Below are 24,846 nucleotides of genomic sequence, written 5' to 3'. Positions count from 1 at the left end.
TCCGCAATGTGTCAGGGCGAATGCCAGATGTGGCTCAGGGTTCGGCTCTTTGGTTAAGAAAAACCCACAACTTTGATCAAGAACCACTTCTCAGACTAATCAAACAGAACTGGAAGATTTGCTTTAAGTATTAGATGCCATAATAGGCCCTTCGGACTTTCTGTTCAAGGAATCGTATCCAATTTTAACATTTTCTTGGTACAATCTATTTTAAAAGATTTCTATAATCTGTCTGTTAGACTTTAGTATAAACAAGCAATTCAAGACAAACAAATAATTCAAAGTGAATTATCATAAAAAAATAATATTTTAAAAAAGTTTTTCCTTGCCTTAACATGGAACATTAAATGAATTCAGATAATTGTTTCATGGAGATACTTTTTCCATTAAATAATTCTGTTAGGGAGGTCAGCCAGGATGTACTCAACTAGTTTGCATATTACAGGGCACAACCCCCTCGAACTAGAAGTACCTGTCTACCTAGTCTTGTATTCTTATAAATCATGGTACTCTTCAAGAACGATTTCCTTTGTTTATTTAAATTTATTGCAGTGTTTTTACTTCCTTTTATTCCTTTATAAAACCGTAGGGTGCTGGAGTTCTTAGTTTCAGGTTGATGATCTCGTTCCGACTTGGTAGTACGTATCGCCGATCTCCTCTCATGAATCAGGCTTCAGTTAAAGTATCTTATTAAACGTTTAATTAAAATTCTTAATGCTAACTTTGTTAAGCTAAGGAGAGCCGTAACACCGAGAACTTTAGATAAGAATTCTGCATTCTTACCAATGTTATTTTGGCATGAAAAAGTAGTTAAATAACCAACTGCTCCTTAAATCCTCCAAAGACAAAATATACTGCTGTTGCGTAGTACAGAATGATTTTACCCATATTTAAGGCATTACTGGCTTAGATTTAGTTTAGAACCCCAAATGACAATATTCTTAGTTTTTTCCAGAGATGGTCTTCAAAATTTAATGTCCACAGCTACTATTTTGTTCTTAGCAAAGCGAAATTTGTTCTTAATTCTAGAATAGAGTTAGTTTGAAATTAGAGGGTAGTTTTTTTTTATCAAAGGGATGATTGACTGTCTAAATTAGGTAAATAACAAAAACAGTTATAAGAAACATGAAATAACGTCATACTTATAGCAGTTTTTGGAGGTTTAAAGCAGATAACAAGATCATAAGCCGTATAACCTTTTCGTTAAATTTTCTGGATTGCGTTCCTATGTTTATCAAACTAGATTTGGGTAATATCTTATCAATTGAGTCTCAAAAAGATTGCAATCATGAAATCACTGTAGAAATCATTCTTTACAGCTTAATTTTTATTTCATTTTATAATAAGTACTATTTATGTGTGTGTAGCGAAGCAGATATTTTTTTAAAACTGTTAAATTTGTTTACAGATTTTTAGGTAGTGAAAACAGGGAGACATTTTTTACAGACACTCAAAGAAGTAGAATTGTATATGAAATATTATCGACGTGTATGTTTGGTAAAAAGAAAAAAGGAGAAGTTGGTATTTGTCGTTTGATCGATGAAGGCGTCTTTTCTACAGCTTTTCCATTGCATGATGTAAGTAATAGTTGTTTTCGTTTTGATTTGATTTTCAGTTTTGATTCAGTGGAAAGTGTTTAGGAAAGTGAACAGTTTTTTGGGTCAACTCGGATGGTTTAAGTAGCTAGACAATAAATAGTTAATATACGCAAACGGTTAATATACTGACTTTTGAGTAACGTAGTTGTTCTTTCATAAAATTGTAAGTCTTTCACACTTGACTTTTAGGAGACTCAAACTTTTTTATTTATAACTTATCTTAATCATTACCTATTTCTATTGAATTCTGGCTTGGATTGTGAGTTGGTATAACACCCTGGAAAGAAGTTTCAATAAAAAGTTTTAGCTAAAAGATGACCCCCCCAAAAAAGTAATTCTCTGCATTTAACGTAGCTATTTTGCACCATCTTCAGTTTCATTTCTTCAAAACGAAATGAACTTGATTATAAAGTCATACAACGTACGGAATTCTGTTGTAGATTTTTATAAATTCCCAGTTAGGTGCATTTCACGATTTTCCTTTTTTTGAATTAATGCTGTTCCCACTCATAAATAGAACAATTTTTTTTTAAACATTTTTTCTAACTTGTATTCCTCAATACTGATCTGTTCAGTAAAAATTTCGTAAATTTACGCGATCGTAATACTTTATCTTTCCTTTTCTCATCTCCGCGATCTAAAATAAAGATTAACCTTTTAATAGGAAAATAAAAGTTTTAAAAACTAACTTAAAAACAAAGCTACTTGTTAAACAACTTTAAAATAAAATGAAAAAGTAGTCATTTTTATTTCTTCTTCATTCAATGCAATATGTAAGTTGTTCTTTGAAGAATTTGTGATTTCATTTTGGTTTGTTATTGTGGAATTTTAGTGTCCTGATCCTAAATTTCATAAGTAGAAAGAACCACTACAAGTTATTGTAGTTTGCGAGTCATTAAATCACTCCATAAACCAGAAAATAATCGATAAAGGCAGCAAAAAAAACTTTGGATTTTTGGATATCGAATGACTGATCGTTAAAATTTTCACGTTCTTTGCAAAGAACTGAAGCTGAGGAAAGATAAAATGAATTAAAACCAGTTCTACGGTCTAAAAATGTGTTTGCTGTGGTTCTTTATAACTCGTGTCAATATCAAGAGTTATAACTTTAAATTCTCTACTTATAAATCCTGCTTTTATGTATTTAAGACTTTTATTTTGTGTGTTCGAAGTTTTTTTTTTTTTTTCTTCGGCTGACATGGATGAGGAACAATATTTACTTTTTGTCCAACCCGGATTAAAGGCAAATCTTTGCCTTCATTATAGCATTCGCATGAAAAATAGAGAACTGGGTTTTCCAGGTAGTCTGTGTGAGCACGTTAACACTGAGAAGTTTTTTTTTTATAAAATTCAATACCTAATCTGTTTTGCTATAATTGTATTTGCTTTTACAAATACATTCGTGTATAATTATAATTACATAATTATATTATTTAGACAGTGAATTTTTCATATTGTTTTTTTATTTTTTTGTGTTTGTGTGTGTGTGTTTGTTAATATCCAATCATTAATTTCTCTCTTTTTTTTTATTCTGGATCGTACTAATTTCTGTTTTAAAAAAACAGAAGCTTCTAACGAAACCTACCAATAGTTCCCGAAACGTCGAACAACATAAAGATTTCTTCAAAAGACTGTCTTTGGCTATTGTCGAAAACATCTCCTCATTTGTAATTATGAATTTTTCATTAGTGATATGAAAGGTGAGGGTGAGGTGTACAGTAATTAGTTGTGTTCATCTTAAAAATTGAGCAAATTAAAGTACTTTTCTGGTAAAATGAATTAACTACATAAATTCTACAACTTTACTGACAGTACTGATAATACAATGCTTGGATTAATATCTGTGATGAAATTTACAGTTGTAGAATGCTATAATAACAACAATTAAGTTGTAATTTTGAATACATTTATGGAAGAATCAGTAGTATTAGGTGCATGCAACGTAATCTTAGATTTGAATCCTATTAAAACAAATGTACGAATGCTTAAACATATATAATCTTAGTAAAAGATCATTAAAAGATTTTATTTCAACTTGGAAGGTGATTTTTCTGCCTATATAATTATGTTAAAATTAATGGTTTGTATGTTGGTCAAACAGGGTCCTTACGAGCTAAAGAAGAGCAGGTGTTGCACTTTGAACCAAAGACAAGTTTTATACCAATATTGGGCCCGATGGGGATGTTGGTACAGATATCAACCGTTAGATCATATTAGGGAATACTTTGGAGAGAAGATTGCCATCTATTTTGCGTGGTTGGGTAAGTAAGTAGTTACAGAAACCATGTTTTATCTAAATCAGAAACTGTTATTGTTTGTTCCACAGCTGATTGTAATGATGTCAATGCCTTACCATCATGTTATAATGTCTTCTGTAAAATGACAACATAATTTTTAGCAAATATTCTAAAAATTTTGTCCTACCAGAATCACTTGACTGATTTGTGATTGTACGAAGCATGCGCAATGAGAGTATAATATTCCAGCTGAATTCAAACCGTTTGCAATTTTCATATAAGTCACAGTTACCTCCATTGTCAATATGGAGGTTAATCGATGTCCTGCAAAACTTAACTCTACTTAAGAGAAGGAAAGTTTTAAGAAAGAGGTTTCTAACAGTTTCTTTAGATGGAGCATGTAGTTGAGAGGGGATACTTAAAGTGTAGGGTTGCAGTGGACCCTCAAGTATGCTCAGCTCTCAACCTCTCTTACAATCGTAAGACACCGTATACACTGCTATGGCCTTCAGAAGCTAAGATCTACAGTTTATAACCACCATTTAAACTGAATTATACGAAAAACAATTTTCATGTTAAAGCATCAAAATTTATATATCAACTTATCATTATATTTGATTTTCTGTTTAGGTTTTTATACAGCATGGTTGTTGCCGGCAGCCATTGTAGGTCTGCTAGTATTCATGTACGGTGTATTTACTATGCATTCAAACACACTGGCCAGAGAGGTATGTGAAAGTCAGGGATCATTTAAAATGTGTCCATTATGCGATGAGAATATTGGTTGCAGGTATTGGGATTTAAGCGATATCTGTGGTTATTCTAAATTAGCATATCTATTCGATCATCCAGGCACTGTATTCTACGCGGTGTTCGTCTCATTTTGGGGTAATTTTTTTTTTTTTTTAAACAAATAAATGATAAAAAGGTAAGTTTATGTAATATAGAATTTACATTTATTTTAAAAAAATTCCAGCTGTAACATTCCTTGAATACTGGAAAAGAAAATCAGCCTCATTAGCCCATCACTGGGATTGTATGGGATTCCAGGATGAAATTGAAAGACCAAGGCCGGAGTTTGCTGCCAGAGCGCCTTTTTTAGAAAGAAATCCAGTCACTGGAATACAGGAGCCATCGTTCCCTAAATCATTGAGGAATAAACGAATAGCAGCAGGTCTAGGAATTGTTTTTCTAATGGTAAAACAAAAATCAATTTTTCAAAGTTGTATTTTTAAATGTTTACTTTCCCATTAATTTTTCTTACTCTACTAGTAAGAAAAGATACTTCTTTCTACTCTTGGGATTTCTCGAAAACAGCTCCAATGGTTTTATATGAGCCGTTCACTGTTCAACTCAATTAACTCCATAAAACAAAAAGTGGAGAAATGCGATGGAATAATGTACTTTGTTTTTTTTAAAATTCCGTTTATAATATAAATTCACTGTTATCATTCAGCGCCTGCTACATGAATTTGACTTGAATTATAGCAATGATGTACATTAGAGCACGTAGTTAATCAAAATGGCCTCTGAAATAAATTATTTATTATTCAATGACCAAAAAAATGTGATCGTTTAATGGTGTTAATTTTTATTATGTGAAAAATTTATCATAAATATTTAAAGCTATGACTGGACCAAGGGCTTTGTCACTTAAATTTAAGATATTTGAAAAAGTCTCTATAATGCACGGTCCTAACAGTGAAAGGAAGTCGTCTGAATGTTCATGCTTGATTTTATTTTATTTATTTTTCTAGCAAGTGAAATTTTACATCAAATATTTATTTCAGATATCGCTGGTAATAATCTTTATAGTTGCAGTAATAATCTACAGGGTATTGGTATCTATACCATTGTTTCAAAATGTAACATTTCGTTCACAAGCTCAGGCCATTGCCAATGTCTCTGGAGCTGTGGTGAACTTAATTATCATCATGGTGATGAGCAGAATTTATGAAAATCTGGCTTATAGATTAACTTCATGGGGTAGGTACTAGTTTATGTGTATAAATATATGAAAAATAGTTTTTAAAAACAGGCCCATTACTCTGGAGCAAAGGGCAGAATAATACATTTTAATTGATGATTATTCTAGTTTAAACCAAAAAGATTTTTTTTTTAAAAAAAAGGGCTTCAACAATTGAAGATCGTGTGCTCCTGGATGCCTTTTTCAGTACCTACTTACCAGCCTGCCCAGTATTCTTTCGTTATACACATTACTATCCCTCAACAGAACTGTTGGTGGCGTCTAAGAAAGTAGAATCTTAGCGGAGCCCCCCCTTAGAACGTGGGATTGTCCAAATCACTGACCACTCAGCTAATTCGTTCTTAGAGAAAAACAAAACAGAAAGGGTGCCATTTTGATTTACTCTGTATAAAACAAACCTTCAAGTTGGATTACTAAAAATTGTATAAAAAGGGTTCAAACGTGGACCCATGACATGCGATATCTTCCTCATCATTATCAGTTAGTGTGTTTTTCGACCTTTAATATGGTTGTGCTGCAACATATGTGCTCGTACAGTGACCATTCCGTTTTGATAATGTTCTAAACAAAATAGTTCCTTTTCTAAGACTTTAGCTTATTCAAAACTATTCAAAAAGGCACTTCTTTGTTGTGATAATTTAATATTTGTAAGTTTCTCTGGAATTTTGTCGTGTAGCTCCAATCAAGATCTGAATCAATCCAGTTTTAAAATGAACTATGATTATTCAGCTCTTTACTGGATATTTTATTTTATTTATTTTTTTAACTTGTTTAATTGAATGTTATTTAAAGATTCTTTTACTTTTTAACTACATATTTTTCTCTTTTTTTTTTTCTTTACAGAAATGCACAGAACACAAACAGAATTCGATGATAATTTAACGTTTAAAGTTTTTATATTTCAGTTTGTAAATTTTTATTCATCCATATTTTATATAGCATTTTTTAAAGGAAGATTTGTTGGCTATCCTGGCAATTATACGCATATTGTTAAATTAAGAAATGAAGATGTAAGTTCTTGTTTATTTAAGTAATTTTTTTTTCTTTTTTTTTTTAAATAAGTTTTCTGCCAGAGTTATAAGAGTTGATAATAATATAATTTCCAGTGCAGTGCTGGTGGCTGTTTAATTGAACTGGCACAACAGTTGGCCGTCATCATGATTGGCAAACAAATTATAAATAATGCTCAGGAAATATTAGTTCCAAAAATTAAAGCTTGGTGGCACCACAGAAAGGTAATTCTTTAACTGTTCTATCAATCGTTTTGTTATAGGTTTTTGATTGGTTTAATTTAAATTTATGGATCCAGTTTCTGTAAGAGCAAACTGTGAAGATCTAAATAATAAACTGTACACTAGCTGCTAGCAATTGTGGATGTATCGGTGCGATTAGATTAGAACATATGGTAGTTCCATGCTAAAAAGGTATCTGAACACGGATATCTGACTTGTTCCACAATACGATCTGGCCATTTTAACTCATCTCCGTTCAAATAGTCGATCTGTAAACAATTTTTATTTTTTTTTTAATGATTTTTTTTTCCAAATCACACTTTCTTGTAAAGTGTCCATATGAACCAATTTTACGATGATGAACATGTTGTTGTGAATATCTTAAATTTTTTTTGTTGGACCTTCACTGGTCATTCTTACCAAACTGACATCCAACTTGGTCCTAGTTATTTACTAGTAAAATATTTTCAAAGATGACCATATTTTGCTTTTGAATTGGCCTTGGCCTCTGTGCAGAAATCAGCGTTTTATTTATTCAAGGTTTGGGTAGCTCTGGAAATAAGACAACTCCTCAACTCAAGCATTCCATAAAAACACCATAAGGCTGGAAAAATAGTGGAGCGGCGAGCAAAGCGGCGAAATCAAACACAAGTTAACATAAGAGGACCGCGCAAAGTGGAGAGCAAAGCGAAGATAGAGCAACGCTATCTATAGAGAGTGTTTGTTTTCGCCGCTTTGCTCGCCGCTCCACTATGTTTCCAGCCATAAAGGGTGTTTACCACTTTGTGATTTCCAGATATTGTGAACATTAACTGAGCCAGCATTGTTTGTGTCAAAATCGCCAAAATAAAAAAATGAAAATTATAGTTCGACTGTCATTTCAAGGCAGTACATCTTCAACGCATTTCATCTAATCTGTGTTACACGTTATAGGTGAAACTGCCCAAAAGAAGGAAGTCCAGATGGGAGGAAGATTACCAGTTGGTGGACAATGAAGGTCTATTTGAAGAATATCTTGAAATGGGTAAAGGATACTTATAAATTTGAACTAAGAATGTTTAAGAATTGTGTCCCAAATTATTTTTGTGTTTCGTAGAATGTGTTTCTAAATCATAGAAATAGATATATTTTCAATGCATTGGACAAAAAAATGTAGAAGGCATGATGTGCCGGAAGATTTTTGTGGTCCATCTTAAATGAGGAAGTGGATTAGTAGCCACTTTTTCGAGAATCATTATTATTACATAATTCTGCAATATTTAACTTGATTCTAACCACGTCACTTAAATGGCTAATTATAAATTACCACACACCGATATCAAGGGTATAATTGCAAAAGCAGCACTACAAAAATGGCAGACAGATTACAATAATGGTGATAAAGGTAGATTCTATAAAACTATGGCAGATCAGTTACCTAGACAACCATGGTATAAGGGAACTGTCACTAATAAATGGTTTGTTACGACAATAAGCAGGCTGAGAGCGAACCACGCGGTGTGCGGATCGTATCTACACAGGATGAACAAAAGGTCCTCTCCTCTTTGCGTAGATTGCAATGAGGAGGAGGATTTCAAACATGTAATAATGATATGTCCACGTTATGTGGTAGAAAGGAAACGAATGTTTGACGATATATACAGGTATTTAGATGCACCATTTCGCTACGAAGACATTATATTCTCCACCAACATTTATGTGCTTAAGTCTATAGCAGAGCTAGCAATGAAATATGAATGTATTTAAAAGCTATAGCCGAATTAGAATGAATGGAAGAAAATGCTTAGAGAAGGATTACGTGATTTTAATTTTGGTTAAGCTATAAGGATGGCAGGAGCACAGAGTGCTGCTCCATCCATTAGCAGTAGTTTATGTAAATAGCGGTATATAGTGGAATGATGAATGTGTGAAGCGAATGTATTTGTAGGTAAGAATGGAGAGTGAGTGATATTCTAGTGATAAGCACCTAGACTATGCTGGCTGTATGGCGGAAGCCGATGCCAAAACAAAAGAGGAAAAAAAAAAACACGTCACTTTCCATTTTAATTTAACATTCATTTTTTCTTTTAATTATCAATTTCAGTTATTTAAACATTTCCTTTTCTAGTACTTCAATTTGGATTCATAACAATATTTGTTGCCGCATTTCCGTTAGCTCCATTGTTTGCACTTTTGAACAATTGGGTTGAGATTAGATTGGATGCACAAAAATTTGTATGTGAAACACGTCGCATTGTGGCAGAGCGTGCAGAAAATATTGGCATATGGTTCAAAATTTTGAACATGCTTGCTCATCTTGCGGTAATTAGTAATGTAAGAGTTTTTTTATTTTTTTTCTGTTTTTAAAAATTTTTTAAATCTAAATATCACATCTTTTCAACACTACTTTTTTTCTTGTTTTAGGGTTTTTTAATAGCATTTACATCAGAATTTCTTCCAAAACTATTATATCAATATGATTATAACTGGAATTTAGAGGGTTATATAAATTTCACTTTAGCTTATTCACCCAATGGTACGCTAAGCCAACAGTGTAGATATCGTGGATTACGTGATGAATTTGGTAATCATACCCCATTCTTCTGGCGATTGTTAGCCGTTCAGTTTGCTTTTGTTATCATTTTCGAGGTAATTATTTTATTTTTAACTATAAATATTTCAAAATAATTTAATAATTGGACGCTAACCCCCCGTTAAAAAAAAAAAAGTTCAATTCAATTTCTTTTCAGCACGTAGTTTTTGGAGTATGTAGACTGATTGATATATTGGTGCCAGATATACCAGAAAGTCTGGAGTTGAAGATAAAACGTGAACGATATTTAGCTAAACAAGCGCTTCAAGATTCGGATACAATTATGAAGGTAAGATTGGTCATAATGTTTTCTTATGACTTCAAAATTATTAAATCTATAATTTAAGGTTACATGAATAAAAGCCCACACTGGCCTTCAAGATATGTTCACCTTGTCATTTTGCTTCGGTTTTACTTTCTCTTATCCAGATACCACCTGAGAAATAAAAGACGCTAACCAGAAAGCGAAGATATCGTACTGGTTCCATTCCAAGACGAACGTATAGGCCGCCTGAAATTAGCAGGCAGTACTTTGAAATATACGTTGAATTATTGCGATCGATCAGGTTTTCTGTTTTCAGTTTTGTCGTACATAATTGTTTTTAGAACCGCTGTCGACGAAAAAGTGGTTTTGACAAATTGGCTTGTGTGTCTGTATGTCCGTCTTCCTCGCTAATAATCTGTGTGCAGCATTCACAAAAAGAGAAAATCGATTAAATTATCATTTTGTCTTGGATAATAAGCTTTTAGCGAAGATCTAACTACAAAAAATGTCTCTATATTTTTTTGAGATTTCACCAAAATGTCTGCAATTTCTTTTAAAACCTTTATGTTATATTTCTAGAAAAAATTATTTTGAGCTTTATTTTATTAGAAGAGTGGGGATAGGCTTTCCTCTAATGTTCCATTTTAGTGTACCTTTTTTTTTTCTTCTTTTAATCCAAGAATTAAGAATTAGAGAAACAATATCTTCATACGTTTGGTGACATTATTTTATAAAGTCTAATTATAATCTGTGTTGACTAAGTAAAGTTAAAGGGTTTTTAAAATTTAAAAGAATGTAAATAAGTAAACTTAAAATTTAACATTCACTTTCTTATAATTTAAATTTGAATAGTTTTTTTTTAATTTTGAAGTTAACGCTTGGAAAATGGAGCCGCAACAGAAGAAGAGCACCTTCCTTATAAGATTAAGTAAAAGTCAAGTTCTTTTCTTTAGTTTTCCCTAAAACTTTTCATTGTTTAAAAGAAATGAACAGATTAAGGACGAAAAACAAAAAAAAATGGCTATTGTAACATGCCGACCAAAGCTTAAGTAAATGTCTAGGTGAACTTTAGTTCTTATCACCAGTATTATTTTCATTTCAATCTAACCTAAGTAGAGGTTGAATGAATTTCGTTGCATTTAAGCATCAGATTGATATAATGGCATGCATATCTTTTCTGGTGGAGCCACTCACACTAATACCATCTGAAATGAATCAAGTATATTGTACTGGCAAAATTGATTTTGGCGTGCCTCCTTTCAGATAGAAACGGGAGAAAGGAAAGATTAGAAAAGGGCCAGTTTTTAATCATTCCAGTCATTAAAATCGTCATGTCAGTTTTCTCCCCTGATAGCTCGTCTTTGAAGAGAATTAGGCTTGTCGTTTTTTTGTTTTTTAAAAAAAAGAAGGAAATACCTCAAGTCCCGAAGGGATATGCTCTGAGATGTCTGAATTAGCCTTACTATAATTTGTTCAAGATCTACAATCTCCATACACCATTGCGCTACATTTTTGTATTGAAACCATCTCAGTTTTAATTTTCTTTCAAGTGAAACGCGTCAAAATTTGTGCCTTTCCAAGGCAAGGCTAATCCTGTAGAAGAGGCTTCTATTAAACGTACTTCCAAGGGCCGTCAGATAGACTTCGCTCCCCAGCCTATCAGACTCCTGAGCTAATATCTTATCTTGGCTACATTACCCATAATTGCATTTGCATTATTATGGATTTAGATCTTCCACTTCCAGAAGGAGAAAATTAAAGATACCCTAGATTTTAACTTTGTTATTTTTTATGTTATTTAGTTGCTTGTATAACATTAGGATGAGGGTCTGCTCCCCATTCACTGCAGCCAGAAGAGGCTTATTTTTCTGATCCTTTATAGAAGATCAGTTTAATAGAAAATTAGAGAAGGAGAAACCTCTAGATTGTCCAGATTTTTCTCACGAGTCGTTTTTTGCGTATATCTCAACTAATCTCCAAGTGCATGACAAACAGAGGCGACTAGTTTAGTTGGGATGGACTGGCATGACGCACGCAGGGCCTAAGTAAGTACCTCTTCAGCCAAAAGCTCCAAGAGCCGAAGAGAAAGGGACTTCCTAAGTCTTTTCTATCTAGTAATTCAATTGAATCTCTTAAGTGCTGGATACAAACTGAAAATTAACTGAGCCTAATCCAGCCAATAAAATTATTAATAAGGACCTTGAACTCAATATCCATGTGATCTTCTAACTTCTGGGATGTCCCTGCGAGATGTCTGTCTAATAAACAAAGAATATAAATTAAAAACCCAATATTCAACACATAGATGATTGATTCAGTAGTGTTTGAATTTTGTAACAATGTAGGAAATTACGTAGCCCCTCCCCCACATGCAAACTTAGCTCGCAAATACACCCAGCACATATACGTTCATCTATCTCAAGAAATCCAGTCTTCTTCCTCCCCTGTAATTATTATGTTTCTCTAATTTTTGGTAGCTTATAATTTTATTCATTTGAAACTAGGTAGCAGCTGGTGTGGAAGACTTTGGTGAGAAATCCAGCCACATGGTATTGGATCTTACAGCTGATGTTGGTAGCGGTAAAGAGGAGATATCCGTGCCACCAGACAAGACTCCGCATAATTCTAGAGAGTCTTTGATAAAACCACCACCACGGCCGACAGTGAATCGCAAGAACAGCCGAGCCAACAATCAGACCACACCTGCTGCTAATGAAGCTACTTCCTCAGCTGATGCTGCAGCTACTTCTGCCTCTGCTGGTGATAGTTCTGAAATAGCGGCCGTCGCAAACACTAGCGCTAATCATGTCGATGTTGACACATCAGCGCCTAAACGTTCAGCGACAGCCTTCAACTTTCAAACTAGCGGACAAAATCCACGACGTGATATTGTTAAGAGACAGAGCTCTTGACGCAATTCGGCCTTCTGAGTAAGGCTTTTATCACTGTTATAGTGATAAATCTTAGAAATCTTTACTCAGTAACCAAACAGACAATTATTCTCATTTTAATTTTATATGTAATTTTGTTATAATTTTTTTTTTTTTAATTGAAATAAATTAATATTTTTTTTAATACAGAATGTTCTGTTTGTTTGAAAGTGTGAGATAAATGTGGTAATGACTTAAATAGAATGTTAACTGATGGGTCCCCTCGGAGCAACCCTGGAAAGATGGTTATTTAGCTATTTTATACATTTTTATTTTCAACCTTAATCTTCAGCGAACGATAAGGTGAGTTTAAGCAGTTGCATTAAACATATATTCTATAAGTAATAAGTAACTGCATGAACGGTGTAATGGCCAATCCTGCTTGTAATTGGCCATTTGATTGACAATATATGTTATCTTTAAATATAAAAATTTGTAAACAAAAAAATTAAGCCTAATTTGAAAAACTACTTTATTAAGTAGATTTTAAAAATATTTTTTTACTGTTATATATTGTTTTATATAATAACAAATTTGTATTATTTAATTTTTTATTTCAATTCTTCAATTCTTTTATAAATTTACAGAAGTTGTAAATAATTGTTTATCGTAGGAAGTCTGAATCACCGATGTGACATTGAAATTTCCATTCTGAAACTGTACGAGAAACTCAGAACCCATTTGAATTTTCTTTCAACTTGAGAAACTATGATGGCAAAATTTTCTTGGAACATAATGAAAGCCCTAATTTGTAATAAGAGCGAACTTCAAGGGCTGTACCTTCCAACCAGGTTAGACAAGACTGGGCTCATACTGAGATTGTTACATAGACAGGCTAATGCCCTTCCAGAATAGATCTTTTGATCACGACTAGGGATATCCTGGTACTATCCTTCGTGATTCTTTATTTATGTATTTATTTTTATTAACAAGCTATTCTGGACTATGACCAAAATAGTTCTGTTGAGCCCCTATATTCATGAGACCATTATAATATTGCTTTCTCAGGTGATGATGATAAAACTCTCACAGGTTTTATCTTCTCGAAAAGCTCTAAAAAGAGTGGCAAGAGCCGGCAGTCGGGATCACCATATTCTTACCTGTTCTTCTATGCTGATCAAGAAATGCTGAAGAATTGAAAGGAACTGGAAGGCTGCTAGATAGATAAGGTATTACCTTTCCAATAACTGATAACTACCCAGGCTCATCAAGAAAGCCCCAGATAAGACTCGGTATTTGGCGCCCATTAAGATTATTGTTCTTCGTTTTTGGTGACTAATTCATTAATCAAATTTCAGTCATTATTTTTTGTATTTTTGCCAAGCTTTCGACCTAGGAGCTTAGGTCATCTTCAGAGTTGACAATAGTGCTACTGAAAGTACATAAACAGACAGAACAGAAGACACACACCATACATGTAACAATGTAAAAAAAATATTATAAATTGATAAGCGCTGAAGTTGACCTAGTCCCTAGGGTCGAAAAGCTTGGCAAAAATACAAAAAATAATGACTGAAATTGGCCATATTCTTTCTTCCTTTTCCACTCAGAAAAGATCCATCAAAATGACGTGACACACCAGTTGCGGTACTCTGATTTTGAGGAACTAAACACTTCTCTTTACCCTTTTAAGCCGCAAAACTAGCTACGTATTCAAGAACTTGGCATAGATTATTTCCTGACTTAAACATTTTCAATAGCCGGGTAAATGATTTTTACAAATTTTTATTTAAATTACACTTATTTTAAATGAAAGAAAAACTTCCAATTTATATAATAGAATTGAAATAAAAATATGTTGAGCTTTAATTAAAAAATATTCCATTAAAAGAAAACAAATTAATAGTTATTTTAAGTCAAACTCCTAGCAATTTAAGTCTTTCCATTGAGTTATTAAAATAGATTTATTTAAATATTTCTTTTTTTTATATATATAAATTTTAATGCTACTCATCCGACTGATTGTATTCTAGACATAAAGAAGTAACGCATATATTGTTAAAATAAGAATAGTGTTTTAATGCGTTTTTTAATTTTTCAATTGGTACTTTTGTTAAGTTTAAGTTAACGTGGTACTAAAAAAGGAACTTAGGTAAAATGTGACTTGTACATACTTGAAAAAAAGTACATATTCCTTTGAATTTTTTAAATAGTATTTATTAAATGAAGTAATTGCAAAAAAAATTATGATTGCACCATTATTTTATTAAATTTAGTAATAGTACTCTACCATAAAAAGTTGTTTATTATTGATCATTGTTTCACACATATTGAAGATTATAATACATATCTTTTTATTTTTTTTACATACATACATTGATATAATTTGTATCAACCTAGGTAGGTCCCATCCCGTTTTCTTTTCTATTTCTATCAACCTAGATTCACTGTATACGTTTTGGCTGATCTTGATTCAGAAAGCTTTGGTTAGTCTATGAAGGTTATAACTTTGGTGTAGGTTTGTAGGTTAATTCGTATAAACGTTTGCGTTTAGTGACAACCGTATAAAGAGGAACGTTATTTATTCAGGATCTTTTAATTCAATTGAACCTCTGAATGAAAGGTAATGTAAAGAGCTTGATTTATAATATTAAAAGGTATCATGTTAAAACTGTTACATGAAACTGAATGAAATGAATAAGCTTAACTGTATTGATGTATTGATTGAGTAAAACGTTTTTACGTATGTTTGTTTTAGTATTACTTTTTTCATGGTGGTCATTTGGTAAAATTCATTAACTGTAACGTTTTACTTACTATTTCAAAATATCTGTATTAACTTCGTAATTCTTTTAATAAATCAAGATAAACGAGAATTACTTGAAAGGTGAAACATAAGTTATTGTTTTCCTGGGCTCCTGAATTGTTAAGAGCGGACTTGCGGTTTTAGTAGATTACTTGAAATGAGTTACTGTATTTACCTTGTTGAAAACAGAGCATGCTCACAGTAAGTAAAGAACGAGCAATGTTGCACTGTACAAATTTACATAAGTATAAGGGTTACTCCTGTTAATACCCTCGTTATGTTGTTACATTATAACAGTTTTAATTAGTAAATGAAGGGACCTAATTCTCTAAGCGCAGATTAATTCATTACTAGACTTTAATTTTTTTAAAAAACCATAATTGTATGTTCCAAGAAAATAGATGACCAAAATTCTAAGTAAATTTCTGCTTCTACTCTTTATATATTTTATGATTAAAACGCACAATTACTCGTATTTGTTATTCTTCCAAAACATAATATATTAAAATGTCATGTTTATATTGCCTAAAATTTAACTTTGTAAATGTATGACTTTTTTTTTAATTCTCACACAACACATATATGTATTGTATTTTGAAATGACATTAATAATAATGAAAAAAGCATTAATTTTTATATTATGATTAACAAATTAAGTAGAATAGTAAAAGTTTTCTTCCAGTTTTTTAAACGTTTTTTCTTCTTTTTTATATAAATATATATATGTAAGATATATGATAGCTTTTAAAAAACTATTTTTATAGAGTTAGCCAGAATATTTATTGTATATAAATAATTAAAATATTCGTTTCTTATAAATATGATTTAAAATTATATAAATTAAGAGATTGATACATTGATTGTGATGTAATTTTGTTGTTAAGCCGACAAAAAAAATGGTAAGATAACATTTGGCTTTGGTTGTGATGATAGTTAGGATTTGAATGAAGTTTGCCAGTACAAAGTATGACGCGTTTGCAACCAAGTGCCTGAGCTTAAACTGTTATTTGGTGGATCTTCATGGATTTTAGTTTATTTCTGAATGAACAGGTTTTTTTCCCCCCTCTTCTTCGTCTTCTTACTGTCGCTTAGCTGCGTGCAATGAAGATGAAAAAAAAAAATTATCCTTTTAACACAGTTGCTGGTCGGACAAAATCATAAGATGGGTATATAGGGACGCGTTTGGTACGTGTAATGAAAAGTTAGTGTAACGCGCGGAACAATTTTTCGCCACTACGAACAATCGCACTAAACGATTTAGTCTAAAGGAAACTATCAAAACTGAGATCATAAAATATTTACTTGCATTCTATCGGATATTGATAATAGTGATGTAGAAAACAAGTGTAGAATGTTTGCTAATGATAGTGTATTTCTTTTATTTTTGTTTGTTTTAAGTTTCGTCGTGGACGTAGGCTTCAAAAATCGGGACAACCGGAACTATTTAAAAACCGATAGTTTCCTACTCCTCTTTTCTTAGCCCACATATTAAGCAAATCCTGCATTCTATCAATTATTTTCTTGGCCAGTGTTGCAATTTTCAATTGCAAATGCCTCCTTATGTCATCTAAGTTCTAAAATTAATGTTACAACTATATTTTGATTACTAAATTGAAAAAAAGGTTTTTCAAAAAATTTATCTGAAATTTTGTATACATGAAACTTCATTTTCTTACATGAAAACGGTGGCCTCAAGGAAATTTAGCTTTGTTGATATTTTAAAGCACTTGTAATGATCAGCTGATTTTATTAATAAATAAAACTTAGGAAAGAATAGAAAATAAATTAAAATAAGCTAATTTAGTATTGTTTAGAATTTTTATTCGATGTTGTTATTAAAAGATGTAGAAAAAGTGAAAATAAGTAAATTTTATTGGCACAGATAAATACGTATACTAATTCTTTATGATTTAATGGAATAAGTATGTGATTTTCAAAATTAAATAGAACAATAGAGAAACACAAATATAATTGTGAACACATTTAGCTTACATATATAATAAGAATATAGTTTTTATTTTTTGTTCTTCTTTTTAAATGAACTTTTTATTTTAGTTTTCTTTTAGGGTTGTTTTAACAGTTGTTTTTTAAAATCCTTAGCGTACATGCTTGGTCCATGATTGGTTTCTGGTTAATTTGGGATTTGCGTTTTTTTGGGGGATGCTTTAATTAATTGGCCTAAGCATTTTAAAATTCATACTTCGTTAAAGAATTTCAGATCTTAAATATGTCATATCATAATTTGAATTAAATACAAAAATAGCACATACATTTTTTAAAAAAAAGGATTATTATTTTCAATTTTAGGATTATAAGAGATTTAACAAACTTTGTTGATATTGTAAAGCACTTTTGAAGGTGCGAGATAAGAATGTCACGTTTGTAAATTGCAGAATACTAGTATTAGATGGTTATTTTTCAGTTAAACTCATGATATTGATAAATACCAAGATGATTTGTACATATTATCGTTCTCAAACATTCTGATTTACTTATTTATTGTTAAGTTATTTTTATTTTTTTGAATTTGCCGTTTGTTATCGCCATATTCAGACCATTTCATGCTACTTCATTAATAGGCAGATGTCTGGTTACTTTGAGAGGTTGGTTAGCAGGGAATGGACTTGCACAACTAGTATGCCGGATTTAAAAGTAAACAACCAGCCCAAAGCATCAAATAGTCTGTAGGTCGAGGACATCCCTGGCGTTCGCGCTAAAGGCGCGCAGAATCGTCCAGTCCAGCTGAACCCAACATTCTGCCTAAGAAACTCAGCAAATTCATCCAAATGTTTTGTTGTCATTGGCCCTAAGTTAAGTAGCAAGCATCACAGGTTATAAACCTCACTTAAAAAAAAAAAAAAAACATTAATCCCTGCTGCCACATCGTTAAAACACTACATCATAGAAATCTCAAAGGAAAAACTTCCTGTGGAGAGCTATTTCTTGATGAAGCTAAACGGAAGTGACTGGTGTATGTACGTAATCAATACTTTCTCGTGCTGAAAAATAAATCCTCAATTTTATTAATTTCCTCCCCTTGCCAGGCTTAGAACGCTTTTTTTTTTTTTGCTATTACCTGGAAATTTTCGGAAACTTCGAATCGTCCTCTGTCGGTTACACTGACATAATCGCTTGGCAATAACAAACAAAACAAGAGCTGAATTTAAGGAAGTCATTCACATAGCATCTAAAGACAACTTTTCAGAAACTGTACACAAGACGTGCTCATATTAATAGAGTAAAAAAGAACATCTTGATCCAAAACATTTTTCAAAAAAATTATTTTATAAACGTTAATTGTCACACTATAATCAGGTTTCGAAAGATTTCTTCTTTTAAATTGTTAATATTTAAGATTTAATTCTAATGAAATACATTTTGTTTCACATTCGATTTGCATTAACAAAGACTTAAGTCAAATTAAAATACATATCCAAATAAAAAAAAAAAGCTAAATTGTTTATACGAATTAAGTATTTAAGACAAAATAAAGTTCTGTTAATATTTTTTCAAATAATTGGAAAACTCACCCTAAAAATATATAATTTTTTGAAAAATGAATGAATACTTAATGCTATTTAAAAAGCTTGGTTCACTTTATTTCGCTTTTTTTTTTTTTTAAGATAAATATAAGTTTAATAAATTTTTTAAATGAAAATTGAATAATTTTGCAAAAAGAAATTGTTTTGCTTTGCATGCAAACTGTGATATGAAAAAATATATATATGTATAAATTATGTTTATTAATTAATAAATTTTATTATTGTTATGTGATAAATATATTAATTATAGAAAGTTTTCATTTGTTTAAGTTTTATTATTGTAAATAAATATTGTAAAGTTCCAATGTAAATAAATGGCCAATTTGTTGACTTTTTCATGATTTATTTATACATACATATATTTGTTTTTTGTATAATAGGAAATGTACACCAATGGGACTGGGGCAGTTGTCCAGGAAAGCGAATCGTTTACTAGCGTCCAGACACTTCAACTCCTTGGGTAGATATGATGAATTCAACATTGGTAGGCTTATTAGGTAACAGATTTTGATCCTATCCTAATATTAACTATTAATTTCTTCATCAAATTAGATGAATGTATCGTAAAAGAAGCTATACAAGAACGGAAAAGCTCTTATTGTGTAATTAAGCAAGAATAAAAGCTATCACTCCATCAATAGCATTGAAAAGCTGAGCTTTAGAACTGAGGACTTGTGCAGCTTTACCAGGAAGGCTCATGTGAAGATCATTGAACGGTGATTTATAGGGCTAAGCATCCAGCAACTGGGAATCATGAGGGCCGTAGGCGGGACTAGCCATTTCTTCACGTTCTTGACGGTAACTACACACATTGTTCCCATCAAGTTACTGGGATACATCAACCAGGTGCTAGAAGGGAAAATAGTACATTCTCAGTTATTTTTTTTAAGATTTCTTTAAATTTCTTTTTAGTACAAAGTTTGGCTTCAATAGGCCTTTTTAAATCATAATTTGCCATTCTCGCAATACTGTGAAATCTAAGGACAAAGCAGAGATTCACAACCTTTACCCAGAGTGAAATCTAATTTTTTCATGACCTAAATTGTAAGTATAAAAATGCAAATCTAAAATCAGTTAATAAATTCAGTAAAAATATTTATTTAAAAGTAATTCTTGAATTTATTTGCAGTATTTCTGGAAACGACTCGATCTTTCTTAATATAAAGTTATAATTACATTAATTTTTTTCTTATTCAGGAGACTTGTAGTTTGTCTTCACATAAAAAGCTTCATGATCTAAATAATCTTCTTTTGATTCTTGATGAAACTCAGAAACATATAAGGAGGAAGACATTTTAGAAGTTGTTCAGCATTGAGTCTACTTTTTAAATAATAATTGGTAAGTCAATTAGTTATTTGCACTTTGTTATAAATTAATTACAGTAAATTTTAATAATTTTCGAACAAATTAAACCTTTTATCGAAGAAATTGTGTGAAATTGGTTCAATTTGTTGAAATAGGCGTACTTTATATGTATATCAAAAAATATTTTATCCGTTTTAAATAAGATTAGTTAAAAAACTAAAAACTTAATACTTCATTAACTTAAGAGTGTATTCAGTTCAAATACAGCTCTAAACTTTGATTGTAGTTTTTATTTTTGTATAGTTCAGTGCTTTCGGATCTGAATCCTCTGCCGACTTAAGCAGCCATCCTTAAGGGCGAATTATTTACAACCAGAAGCTTTTCCACCCGAACGTTAGATGATTCGAATATCTTCGAATATTAGAGTCAGGGAACACATAAGGAAATCTACATACCAAACACAATATCATATGGAGCTGTTACTCAGGTAATCTTATCTTATTATTACATCCATAGAATTTGTAACGAAACTAAACGAGACTGATAGGTTTAGAAGTAACTAGTGCAAACCCGGAAAGTAAGATTGGATTGAGGTATAAAGTAATTAGTGGCCCACACGTGGCCTAGGTCTATTCCTTCCTCTCTCCTATATATTCGGATATTTTTAAATTTAATTTTACAAAAAAAGGTTGCTTTAAAAGTGAATGGAACATACATAGTTTGGTTGAAACAAGCTTAAAATGATTGAAAAAAAGGTTAGTTAAAAAAATGCTTAGAGCTACGAAATTACATAAGTAGGAATTCATTTCAAATTATCATTTGAGGTATTAATTTTTTTTTTTTTTTTTTTTTTTTATGAATACAGATCTTTCATCCCTTTGCCATCTTGAAGCCCCAGTACAGCACAGCTTTCATCTACAATGATTACTTTGAAGGCCCTTCTTTTCATCAAGCAATACGTCCGCTTATGTTGTGCTGAGTCGCATCCATTTCTCTTGTAGAAGATAAAGAGACTACCACTCTTCTTCAAATTTTGGAGACTACAGTCTTTGAAGCGGTTGTTCATCAGGTAGTCTTATCATTCATTAACACGTCTTAAGCATTATAACTGAAAATAAAACCATTTTATCACCGAAATTGTATCTTTCTCTTTAGAATGAGAAAAGATTCAATTATTTGAAAGAGAGTTTAAATGTCAGTTAAACCTTATGTGGTATGCATGGAATTTTAATTCATTATTGATAAAACGGTTTAAATTCTTTAATAAATAAAATTTACATATTAAGCTTGCAGTTTTAACTCAGTTACATTTAATGAATTTACTGTAATAAGTGATACCCAAACGCAGTATGGATAATTATTGAACTTTCTTCAATAATATTGCCCTAAATTAGATTTTTCTTTCAAGAAAATATAATGAAAAATTGTTTTCTTATGGCGAAACTAACATTAAATGAAAAAGTAAATTAAAATTGCTGAACAAAGATTCGTTAGCTTTTAAAAGTGATAAGTTTAATAGATAAAGCTACAGTAGCCATGTTATTAACGTAGTAACGTATACTTAGTATAATATTTAAAAAAAATCTAGAGAAAAATCACAGTCAATTCAATTATAAAAATTTAAATTGCAGGCATATGAAAATGACGATTCTTCCAAGTGGCAGAAACTATTCAGAGCGATCTACCGGCAAAGTCTACAACAACGTAAGAATAAATAGTTCTTAGTTTCTCCGCTAGATCGCATAGGTATGTAGAATTCATGTTTTGTATTTCACGAAATTCATTTTTATTATTTTTGGATTTACCAACAGTTCTTAATAAAAGTTTTATCGGAACAATAAAATTTTTCATTGATAATTATGGTAAAAATATTGTTTAAATTGATGGGTAATTTATTGTTTCCGAATATATTGAGCAAGTAACATTAAAATAATGTTTTAAGTCATAGCAATCATTTTTTTGTTTTACTATTCAATGATTTAGGGTTACCTATATTTTCAGATAAAGTGATATTTTTAATTATAAGCTTAGTATAATAATTTGTAAGCATTATAGCTCAGCTATCTTTCGTGCTTGAAACTTTTTTAAGCGTTACGACAGAACAATGCTTAGAACTTGCTGATTAATAATATAAACTGTAAGTTTGGTCACGAAGCCCACTCAGTAATTTATTTTTGCAGTTCTCATCTTGCACAAGATAATTTTTTTTTTAAATATAAGTATTTTTATTATATTGTTGATTGAGGCAGTTCCAAAAGATTGTGAATATTAATAACATTTGGAACTTCAGCTTCAATGTATTAGCCTCAGTCAAAAATAGTTTAATTTTTATTAAACTTATAAAAAAAAAGTACTGTGAAAACTCAGAAATTAATCAATCACATTGTGAAGGATGAATTCAAAAACTGTTGAAATTGTAAAAATAAATTTAAATCAGAATAAAAGTAAAATTAAATAGTTCCAAATATTGCTACATGATAGCAGCACCTACTGGACTTATATGTAAAACTGTAGTTTTAAGAGTGGCCACTAGAATGCACTGAACTTCTATTTACTTAACTGTAAGACAGAATTCCCTTCAGTACCATCTGTGTTGCGAGGGAGGATACATCTCGCTGTCGCAGCTCTCTCTAAATGAGTCTGTGATAAACGTTGATTAGTTCCAAAAATGTCCATCAGAGAGCAGTACCTACTGGACTTTTATTTATGCAACTGTAACCAAGAATATCCTTCAGTACCATTTATGTTGCCGAGGAGGGTGTATCTCTCTGTCGCTCCAAATAAATCTTTAGTTCCAAAAATGACCACTAGAGAGCAGTACCTACTGGACTTTAATATTTACAACTGTAATAAAGAATTTCCTATAGTATCATCTATGAGACAGTGGAGCATACATCTCTCTGTCGCTGGTCGCTCTAAATCTATCTGACATGTTCGAAAGGGAGTTAAAAGATAATTAGGAAGGTTGATATAATAACTGAGAATGTATCAAAATGACAAAATTCCCTTCAGTATCATCTATCAATTAATGGACAGTCGCTTCAAATAATATGTCTTAAATTTAAATAAAAGTAATTTAGAAGGTAGAAAATTGATGTAATAATAATTATATAGAGGATTCTTATAATCATACATAAGGTTCTTAAATGAAAAATATAATTAACTAAAAAAACTAAACGCCCCACCCTCCCGCCCTGCGAATTTAACCCACTTATATAAACTACATGTCAAAATGCTCTCTGTCGAAGGAACATTCATTTATTGCTTTTTTTTAAACAAATACAATTTATTATTTACTAATTCTATTAGAATTCATTAATACAAACATAATACCACATAACAGGAGTTTTATTTAATTAAAAAAAGCTAATTACAACGATTAAATGAGAAAAAACAAGAAAATAAAAAGAATTCATTAATTAGTTCATTCAATCGCTCCCAGGTTGCAGTACCTATCACATAATTTATTGCTTTGTCCATTATTTCTTCTTCTATTTTCGTTTCTTTGTTCTTTATTCTTTGAATAAAATAAATGTTGAAAGAAATAAGACTTGCACTTCTATTTATTGTAAATAATTAAATAATCTATTAAATTGTTCTTGATTAATATAATATAAACATTAATGATAAGGGTTTTTAAAATAAAAAATTTATATTTTGAGTGATTTATTAACCAAAAAATACACTGTTTAGTCATATAATCTACATATATAAATATTCATTTTATTATAATTACTTTTTTACACCTAGTCTACTAAGAAATAAGTAGTTTCGAAAACTTTTTTGAAAAATAATAAAATGTAGAGTTATTACAAATTAAGAAATTAAGACATACAATGTCTTTCAAGATAGGGACTATAAACGATTCATAATGTATGTTTTCACATAATATGTCGTAAAAACGTAAGTATTCCATTTAATAGTAAAATACAATTAATTATTAAACTTTCTCTCCTTAACAAAAACTTACAGTTTAAAAAGTTAAGTATAATGGTTGATTAAACGCCAAAAGGTACACAAATCAGCAAGTACCCATCATTTCATTAATATTTCATTGATATCATTTGAGTAATTTTACTGCATTAATGTTCTTTATTTTTTAGAATTTATTAAGACGTCACAGACCTTTTTATGTGATATGTATAATAGTGTCCAGTAGACTGTTATAATCCGAATTCTATGTTGTAGTCTTTTCTTATAAGTATGCTAACCAGGATGTTAAGAGTCCGGTTAGGGAATACTCTAAACATGCCTTACTACAACGAATAATATCAAAGAAATTGAACGGCATTTTGCTGCAAACAAAATAAGCTAAAAAAAGGAAAATAAATATTGGACCTTACTACTTTGGATGTATGTAAAGCTTTAGAAACGTTCTTGAACTGAACTGTGATTGCTAATTGTTTGAAAAAAACTGATTTTTTTCCCCAA

General features: G+C 31.0%; 1 protein-coding gene across 14 annotated transcripts in view; it reads left to right on the top strand.

The window, feature by feature from the left end:
* Positions 1-24,841, top strand: part of LOC141451744 (anoctamin-7-like) — a 132,321-nt gene extending 107,480 nt beyond the window's left edge. For 6 of the 14 annotated variants that reach the window (XR_012457075.1, XR_012457076.1, XR_012457078.1 and 3 more), the window contains 19 exons: positions 1,409-1,577; positions 3,700-3,859; positions 4,466-4,723; positions 4,812-5,032; positions 5,626-5,821; positions 6,666-6,832; positions 6,929-7,057; positions 7,988-8,078; positions 9,162-9,367; positions 9,458-9,682; positions 9,784-9,915; positions 12,396-15,384; positions 19,490-19,569; positions 19,662-19,907; positions 20,022-20,153; positions 20,307-20,448; positions 20,719-20,902; positions 21,281-21,484; positions 22,047-24,841. Coding sequence is in view for 1 of the 14 variants with exons in the window: in XM_074123370.1 (XP_073979471.1) it covers positions 1,409-1,577; positions 3,700-3,859; positions 4,466-4,723; positions 4,812-5,032; positions 5,626-5,821; positions 6,666-6,832; positions 6,929-7,057; positions 7,988-8,078; positions 9,162-9,367; positions 9,458-9,682; positions 9,784-9,915; positions 12,396-12,803 (2,362 nt within the window). In the remaining 13 variants the exon portion in view is untranslated. Of the gene's footprint in view, positions 1-1,408; positions 1,578-3,699; positions 3,860-4,465; positions 4,724-4,811; positions 5,033-5,625; positions 5,822-6,665; positions 6,833-6,928; positions 7,058-7,987; positions 8,079-9,161; positions 9,368-9,457; positions 9,683-9,783; positions 9,916-11,693; positions 11,937-12,395; positions 19,440-19,489; positions 19,570-19,661; positions 19,908-20,021; positions 20,154-20,238; positions 20,449-20,701; positions 20,903-21,280; positions 21,485-22,046 lie in introns of those variants that run through there. The other 8 variants (XR_012457080.1, XR_012457077.1, XR_012457083.1 and 5 more) reach the window with 8 other exon arrangements.
* The last annotated feature ends 5 nt before the right edge of the window (positions 24,842-24,846 follow it).

This window comes from Rhodnius prolixus, unplaced genomic scaffold, assembly GCF_049639745.1.
Source record: "Rhodnius prolixus isolate KJV_2025 unplaced genomic scaffold, Rpr scaffold_14, whole genome shotgun sequence".
Lineage (NCBI taxonomy): Eukaryota > Metazoa > Arthropoda > Insecta > Hemiptera > Reduviidae > Rhodnius > Rhodnius prolixus.
This window is presented reverse-complemented; position numbering and strand designations above follow the sequence as displayed.